Genomic DNA, 9,234 nt, shown 5'->3' with positions numbered 1-9,234 from the left:
ATTCTTTACCATTTGAACTGCCAGCTGAAAGAGTTATTTCCTAGGCAGGTTGTTAAGAAGTCTAGGGGTCCCCAAGAAGAGAGGGGTCTGGAATACTCAAGGAGGAAGAAAGGACAAACTTCCTTTTTTCCTCTACATTCCTTAGGATTATGTATCCTGCCTGAGGACAGTCTCTGGATTAAACGTGGCTGATCATGTTATCTTAAAATGTAAATTATGGGAGTAGGTCTGGTCTTTACAAGGATTATATAACAATAATGTATCCTGCCTGAAGGCAGTCTCTGGACTAAACCTTCTAGCTAATTCTGTTACCTTAAAATGTAAATTATGGGAGAAGGTCTGGTGAGGTCTTTACAACCTCCAGACATTCTTTGGATTCATTGGAGAGTATATAACTTCATTGCTAACACTAGCTAGGGGGTACTCTTTCTACCCCCTTCTGATGTCTATGTTAGAAGCTTTCTCTATCTCCTTTATACTTTAATAAATCTTTATTACACAAAAGCTCTGAGCAATCAAGCCTCGTCTCTGGTCCTGGATTGAATTCCCCTCTGGAGGCCAAGAATCCCGGCGTCTTGTCATGATTCAGCAACAACCTTTCACAGGGAAGCCCACAAGTATTCTATACCCACTGATAAATTATCTTAGGGGAAATTACATTCAGAGAATGCTTTCTATATATTTTTATCATAGCATAACTTGTAATTTAGAATGTGAATGCAACACAATTATTCAATATTATGGGGAATTGTAATTAATGTATATTCATTTGATAGAACATTAACCTAATTATTTAATATCCAGTCCCATTTTACACACTTCAAAGTGAAGAAATTTACTTCAGGGGATTGATTATGGGGATGTCAATGGGCTGGAGTGAAAGCTGGGGGAAAAGTGAAGGAAATGTCAAGTCTTTGCCAAAACTGGAGCCCCACATTCCCCACACTACTGAGCTGACTGAGATGCTGCATTCTAGGGTTACTGAGGGGACCCTTCCCTGCTGCAGCCCTGAGTCCTGCATCCCACCATTGACACTGAAACTGCCTTTGGAGTACTGGAACCTCCAGTTCCTGCATGGTTCTCAATAGCTTACAGCTACTTCCAGAGATATTCATCAGAAACAAGAAAAAAGATGCAATTTCTTCCTTTTTCTCACTATCTAGAACCTCCCAGGGCTTGCACCATCAGAGTCTTCTGGGAAACCATGTGACAAAGTGGTTAGAACAAACCATTTGCAGGCTGAAACCCTGGAAGACATGGGAGGCTCCAGCCCCTGAGTGTAGGCCTTTTAAACAGGAGTCACTCTCTAGACAAGGATGTCATGGACAAAAGATGGCATGGAAAAATACTCAACATAGTTTGAGAGCACACATATAGAAAAAGGTTCAAAAGAATTTTCCTGCTAGTTTCATGATGGTGGGGTTGCTTCTTGCTGCCTTGTTTATCCCAACTACCTGGTGTGTGATATACAATTTGTAGATATTTGTAATCTCAAGCAAAATAAAACTGTTAAAGCATGGTGTTTGTCTGATAGATTAGATTATGGCCCCTTTAAAATATTTTCTTTGTAATGGTTTCTGTTTTTATATATATATATTTTTTCTATAAACAAGATGTTGACATTTCAATTAAAAAAAAATATCCTAAAATGCAGTGCAACACAGATTGCAGCCGAGTAAAAAAAGAAAGAGCACAATCAGCAAAGCATTAATAATGAAGAGTGATCCAGATGAAGATGTAAAGGATACCCTCTCAAATTCGTCTCAACTACATTACTGATTATTGGTACTCTTTTTGACATATCAATTAGACTATGAGTTTCAGGGTCTATATCTGTGAAAGATAAGACAAACACCAATACTTTACAAAATATTCTTGAAGATTACATGGGGAGATATATATATATATATATATATATATATATTTATATGAAACACTTTTAATGTGAAAGGGCTAAGGCTTATATTAGATATATAAGCTAATATCTATTTCATAGATAATTTATTGATGATGGTAAAGATTTAAGATTTTGTCAATATTGGTTAAGAGTTCTACTTTAATAATAAAAGTGGCTAAAAATGAGAAAAAATCAGAAAAGTGCAGTACAGATATTTGTTACTTTTAACTCTCTTGATTTCATTATTCTACAAAGTCCCAGAGGGAATTTATCTATAGAAGACCATATTCCACTTCCTTAATAGGCTTAGTAAAACCAGGGATGATGTCACTCTCCTGTTTCTTTTTATATAGTTAATTGTGGCCACTTTCCATTAGTCCATCTAGATGAGGCTTTTGGCATCATCTGATTTTGGGGTCAATCAGATAGGAAGACAGGAAAAAAGAATAAAAAGGGTAACTATTATTATTTTTACTTGGGTTTCTGTCACATTCTGCTAATGTTTGGACTTATTTCTAATTTTTTTCTCTATTGTCTATTTCCCTGGAGAGAAGCAAATGTTTCTTTTTCTTGAATCTTTCATATTACATTTATTTACAATACACACCCTCCTACATGATTGTACTTTCTTTTCTTGAGACTGAAGTGAATAGAAGAAAAGGGACTAATTTTACTTGGTATGGGTATTATTTCTGGATGTAAGAACATTGAAATAAATGTCTCAGTCATATCTGTTTCCTATGTGGAGGGAACAGTGGGTTCTACAGTATTTATGCAGTATTACAGACTCTGTGTCCCAACTCCTGAGCTGACACACGAGTCTAGGCAGATGCCCCAGGAACCTGAATTATTTAATTTGTAAAAGGAGAAAATAAGATGAGTAAGTACTTCATAGGCTCTTGGGGACAAAATACACAGTAATGCAATAAAACAATTGCTTAAGAGCTGTCAGATTAATGTAAGATTTGTTACTAAGCTACTACTACAGTTAAGAATTACTCAAGTTTAATAAGCACCATTTTGTTGATTTTGAACTCAGGCAATTTGGTAGAGAAAAGTAAGAAAAAAAAATTGGTCTCCCTTTTGAATAGGGAGGCCAACTGTTTTTTGTGGTACAAACAGAATTCCCTTATCTGTCTGGTGTCCTAGGTATTCAGTGTCGCTTGAACACAGTGACTTTCATTTACCAAAGAAATGAAAGTCCCACTTCCCACTTGCCCTCTGCTTTCTTTTCATTTATTCAACAAATAGATCTGAGGTGTTCACTTGTACCAGCCACTGAACTGGTCCTTGCTTCATTCTGACCACAAATAGACTCAGTCACAGGTGTATTTCGTCTTAATTGTACAGTTTAAAAATTTTACACAGATGGAGCTCAGCATTCATTTGCCAGTGAAGGTAGAAATTGACAGAAATATATGTTAATGCAATGTGTGGCAAATTTGTTGTATATCTGTGTTAAATCACCAAATTCACTTTCAAAATTGTCTGCAGCTTCATCACTCTAGAACATGGGATTGTTAATAAGCTGAATATTGTAATCAGTCTTGGGATTATTGCAAGAACATAAAATATATTTGAAACTGAAATTCTACTTGAAATACTACTGCATCATAAGCATTTCTAAACTTTTCCCAGAAAGTGAAGCCAATATTTCCTCTTGTTGACCAGATCAGATCAGTCACTCAGTCATGTCTGACTCTTTGTGACCCCATGAATTGCAGCACGCCAGGCCTCCTTGTCCATCACCAACTCCCAGAGTTCACTCAGACTCACGTCCATCGAGTCAGTGATGCCATTCAGCCATCTCATCCTCTGTCGTCCCCTTCTCCTCCTGCCCCCAATCCCTCCCAGCATCAGAGTCTTTTCCAATGAGTCAACTCTTCACATCAGGTGGCCAAAGTACTGGAGTTTCAGCTTTAGCATTATTCCTTCCAAAGAAATCCCAGGGCTGATTTCCTTCAGAATGGACTGGCTGGATCTCCTTGCAGTCCAAGGGACTCTCGAGAGTCTTCTCCAACACCACAGTTCAAAAGCATCAATTCTTTGGCACTTAGCCTTCTTCACAGTCCAACTCTCACATCCATACATGACCACAGGAAAAACCATAGCCTTGACTAGACGAACCTTTGTTGGCAAAGTAGTGTCTCTGCTTTTGAATATGCTATCTAGGTTGGACAGTCAGCAAAAACAAGATCAGGAGCTGACTGTGGCTCAGACCATGAACTCCTTATTGCCAAATTCAGACTTAAATTGAAGAAAGTAGGGAAAACCACTACACCACTCAGGTATGACCTAAGTCAAATTCCTTATGATTATACAGTGGAAGTGAGAAATAGATAGGGCCTAGATCTGATAGATAGAGTGCCTGATGAACTATGGAATGAGGTTCGTGACATTGTACAGGAGACAAGGATCAAGACCATTCCCATAGAAAAGAAATGCAAAAAAGCAAAATGGCTGTCTGGGGAGGCCTTACAAATAGCTGTGAAAAGAAGAGAAGTGAAAAGCAAAGGAGAAAAGGAAAGATATAAACATCTGAATGCAGAGTTCCAAAGAATAGCAAGAAGAGATAAGAAAGCCTTCTTCAGTGATCAATGCAAAGAAATAGAGGAAAACAACAGAATGGGAAAGACTAGGGATCTCTTCAAGAAAATCAGAGATACCAAAGGAACATTTCATGCAAAGATGAGCTCTTGTTGATAAGGACTTATAAAACTTAACATTTAACATGTAAGAAAATGAAAAGCTCCAAAATGTAATCTGCCTGATAAAAATTTTAGGAGAAACTACTAATTCTCTTAAGAAAGTTCAGGTGTATTTTTTTCCTACTGTTCTTAATAATTTATTTTGTATGTCTTTTAATATTCTAGTTTAAATCACATTTATGTAATATTTCTCCCTCATTGACTGATTATGACCTCCTTAAGTGTAACCAAGTTTAATTTTTTTTTTTTTAATTTGTCTTCAGCATTGAACACAGATATGTACTGTGAGCAGCAAGATAGGGGACAGAACATTACATGGAGTCAGAGACTTTTCAGTGTTATTCAGTTTTCCTTTATGCATCTCTTTTTCCATGAAAACTTGATTGCTGTAGGCAATAAAGCAGATAATGCTTGCAAAACAATGAATGCCTTGTCTTGTAAATGTCTGTGACCTTCTAAACACTAGTTCTGTTCCCCGATATTTGAAACAAATGGCAGGAACTATAAGGAGATGAAGTTGCAGAAGCATGTACTAGATAAAACAGAGATGGGATTCTCTATGAAACTCTGCTTATCCACAGTTAAAATTGGAAGTATAAATTATACTTATTTATATTTATATACTCTTATTTGCTTTAATATATATTTATGTAGAGTTTGCATCAGGACATCTCATGACATTGAACTTTGGCAAACTTACTATTAGTAACTGATTGTTTTAACCCACAATATATTCACCGAAAGACAAGTTGTGAATTCTTTCTATTTCAAAGAATGTATTTAATTGAAGGAATCTTATAATCCTCAAATCTACAACCCCATAACATCTCCTCTTATTAGCACAACTAGATTGCATACATGGCTGTGCATGCAGGTGTGTATGCACACACAGTCAAAAACACAAACACACATGCAGCAGAAGCTCACTAAACATTAATATCAGGTGGTCATATTGCATGACCATATTGCAATCTATTAATCACAAAGCTCTCCTTGCTTATCTAGGTGAAACTTTATGGACAACTCCACCTGGGTGGCCAACCACACTGGACAGTTGGATTTCATCCTCATGGGACTCTTCAGTCAATCCAAGCACCCAGCTCTCCTTTGTGTGGTCATTTTTGTGATTTTCCTGATGGCCTTGTCTGGTAATAGTATCCTGATCCTTCTGATACATTCTAATGCCCATCTTCAAACTCCCATGTATTTTTTTATTAGTCAGTTGTCTCTCATGGATGTGATGTACATTTCTGTCACTGTGCCAAAGATGCTCATGGACCAGGTCATGGGTGTGAATGAGATTTCAGCCTCTGAATGTGGAATGCAGATGTTTCTCTATTTGACTCTAGTAGGTTCAGAATTTTTTCTTCTGGCTGCCATGGCCTATGATCGCTATGTGGCCATCTGTCATCCACTCCGTTATTCTATTCTCATGAGCCATAGAGTGTGTCACATCTTGGTGTCTGGCTGCTGGTTCCTGGGATCAGTGGATGGCTTTATGCTCACACCAGTCACCATGACCTTCCCCTTCTGCAAAACCAGGGAGATCCATCACTTCTTCTGTGAGGTCCCTGCTCTAATGAAGCTTTCCTGCTCAGACACTTCCCTGTATGAGACACTCATGTACCTGTGCTGTGTCCTCATGCTCCTCATCCCTGTGACAGTCATTTCAAGCTCTTATTCATTCATCCTCCTCACCATCCACAGGATGAATTCAGCAGAGGGCAGGAAGAAGGCTTTCACTACTTGTTCTTCCCACATGACTGTGGTCATCCTGTTCTTTGGAGCTGCCATCTATACCTACATGCTCCCCAGTTCCTACCACACCCCTGAGAAGGATATGATTGTATCTGCATTTTACACCATACTCACTCCTGTTCTTAACCCTTTAATCTATAGTCTTAGGAATAAGGATGTCACAGGGGCTCTAAAGAAAATGTTAAACATGGGATCTGTCACAATACTGTAAATTAAGGCATTTTTGTACTAATGGTTTATTTTCCTTCACTGTACATCAGAAATATATAGTCTTTTGCAAATATTATTCTTCAGAATTTCATGCCATGATGTAAATCCCATATTCATCCCTGAGAGAGTTGATAGGCAGTCCAGGGCCCTTCCAGTAGGAGGTGAGCATTCTTCCTCATGCTTTCTTTAAGCCTTGTGCAACAATGTATCTTGCCCTAGAACTGGCCTTTCTTTAGGTCCAGAGCTAATGATCACACAGCATGATGTCTTACTCATGGAAATGCTTTTATTAAACATTTCTTATACTACATTATAATTTTTTAAAAATAGATGAAATTAGTTTAAAATCTGAGTAATGCATGGATCCTATCTGGAAGGAATTTGAACTGTAAATGTAGTTTGTGCCGTAATTGTAATTGCTGTTAATCAGTCACTAAGCCATTTTTGACTTTTTGTGACCCTATGGACTGCAGCATGCCAGGCTTCTCTGTCTTCCACTATCTCCCAGAATTTGCTCAAATTCAGCATCTGGGTGTTTTCCAGTGAATCAGCTTTTTATATCAGGTGGCCAGTGTATTGGAACTTCAGCTTTAGCATCAGGCCCTCCAAAGAATATTCAGGGTTGATTTTCTTTTAAGATTGATTGGTTTCATCTCCTTTCTGTCCAAGGGACTCTCAAGAATCTTCTCCAACACCACAGTTCAAAGACATAAATTCTTTGGTGCCTAGCCCTCTTTACAGTCCAACCCTGACATCCATACATGACTACTGGAAAAATCAGAAGTTTGACTATATATACCTTTGTCGGTAAAGCAATGTCTCTGCTTTTTAAAACATTGTTTAGGTTTGTTATAGCTTTCCTTCCAAAGAGCAAGCATCTTTTAACTTCATGGCTACAGTCACCATCCATAGTGATTTTGAAGCCCAAGAAAATAAAATCTGTTACTGCTTCCACTGTTTCCCTTTCTATTTGCCATGAAGTGATGGGGATGGATGCCATGACCTTAGGTTTCTTTTCTTTTTTCTAATGTTGAGTTTCAAGCCAGCTTTTTCATTCTGTCCTTTCACTCTCATCAAGGTGCTCTTTAATTCCTCTTTTCTTTCTGTTATTAGAGTAGTATCATTTGCATATCTGTGGTTGTTGATATTTCTCCCAGGAATCTTGATTCCAATCTTGTGATTCATCCATCTTAGCATTTCACATGATGTTCTCTGCATGTAAGTTAAATAAACAGGGTGACAATATATAGCCTTGTTGTACTCCTTTCCCAATTTTGAACCAGTCCATTGTACTGTGTTTGGTTCTAACTATTGCTTGTTGACCCACAAACAAATTTCTCAGGAGACAGATAAGGTATTCTGGTAACTTAATCTCTCTCTATTCACAAATGATAAGATCTTGTATATTAAAAATTCTAAGAAATATAAATAAATACTACTGAATTCTATTAGTTCAGGACAATATAAGACAAATACGCAAACACTGTATTTCTAAATGCCAGGTATTAACATTCTGAAAATGAAATTTAAAAAATAAATAAGCAAAGAATAAAATATCAAGAATTTGGGGAGAAATTGAACAAAAATACTGTTAAGATTCATACACTGAAAACTACAAAACTTTGTTGAAAAATTTTAGAAAGACTGAAATAAACAGAAACGCATCTTATATTCATAAATCAAGGATTTAATATTATTAGGATGGAAACACTGCTTAACTTAATTTACAGATTAAATACAATCTTTGTCAAAATTTCAGCTGGCTCTTCTATAGGAATTTGGAAGCTGATCCTAAAATTCATATAACATTGCAAAGTACTTGAAAAGCCAAACCAATAAGCAGAAATAATAAACTTTGAAAATTCTGCTTCCCAATTATAAAAATTGCTACTAAGCTACAGATATCAAAAGAGCATTCCACTTTCATAAAGTGAAGTGAAAGTTGTTCAGTCATGTCCAACTCTTTGCAACCCCATGGATTACACAGTCCATGGAATTCTCCAGGCCAGAATACAGGAGAGGGTAGCCTTTCCCTTCTCCAGGGGATCTTCCCAACCCACTTGCATAAATATAGACGTTTAGATCAATAGAGTAGGATTTTTTGTCTAGAAACAAACACACTTCTAGGCAATTTATTTTCAATAGAAGTTCCAAGACAGCAGGGAAATAATAGATGATTTAACAAAAAGCACTGCAACAAGTAGATATCCATGTGTAAAAAAAAAAAAAAAAAATGAAGTTGGTCCCCCAACTCACAACTTACACAAAATTAACTGAAAATAAAGACCTAAATTCAATGATAAAAATAGAAAGCCCTTGGAAAAAAAAGATATGAGTAAATCTTCTTGACCTTTTGGCTTCTTAAATATGGTATTAAATGAACCAGATTTCAAAAGAAAAAAAAAAAATTCATTTCATCAAACTAAAAAACCAAGTCCCCCATAGAATGGAAGAAAGCCCCCCAGGCTCACCTGAGTTCCAGAAATTTGTCCAAGGACAACCATTTAAAGGTGTACCACTAATCAGAGTGAGGGAAGGAGGGATTGTGTGAATAGGAGTGATTTTGTGAGTAGAGCAAGCCTCCTATTCACACAATGAATGAAATGAATCCAAGAGAGTGTGAGTGGGTAAACAAGAAAGACAGTAAACAAAGAGGACAGA

At 37.0% G+C, this 9,234-nt stretch overlaps 1 protein-coding gene across 1 annotated transcript; it reads left to right on the top strand.

Annotated features, from left to right (window-relative positions):
* Nucleotides 1-5,620: 5,620 nt before the first annotated feature.
* OR2T29 (olfactory receptor family 2 subfamily T member 29) lies at nucleotides 5,621-6,574 on the top strand. Its single transcript, NM_001390561.1, has one exon. The coding sequence runs from the start codon at nucleotides 5,621-5,623 to the stop codon at nucleotides 6,572-6,574; it is 954 nt and encodes a 317-aa protein (NP_001377490.1).
* The last annotated feature ends 2,660 nt before the right edge of the window (nucleotides 6,575-9,234 follow it).

The sequence above is a fragment of the Bos taurus genome, chromosome 7 (assembly GCF_002263795.3).
Source record: "Bos taurus isolate L1 Dominette 01449 registration number 42190680 breed Hereford chromosome 7, ARS-UCD2.0, whole genome shotgun sequence".
NCBI classification, from domain to species: domain Eukaryota; kingdom Metazoa; phylum Chordata; class Mammalia; order Artiodactyla; family Bovidae; genus Bos; species Bos taurus.
This window is presented reverse-complemented; position numbering and strand designations above follow the sequence as displayed.

Coding starts and splice junctions, on each gene's coding strand:
- OR2T29 (NM_001390561.1), top strand. CDS start 5,621: ATGGACAACTCCACCTGGGTGGCCAACCACACTGGACAGTTGGATTTC.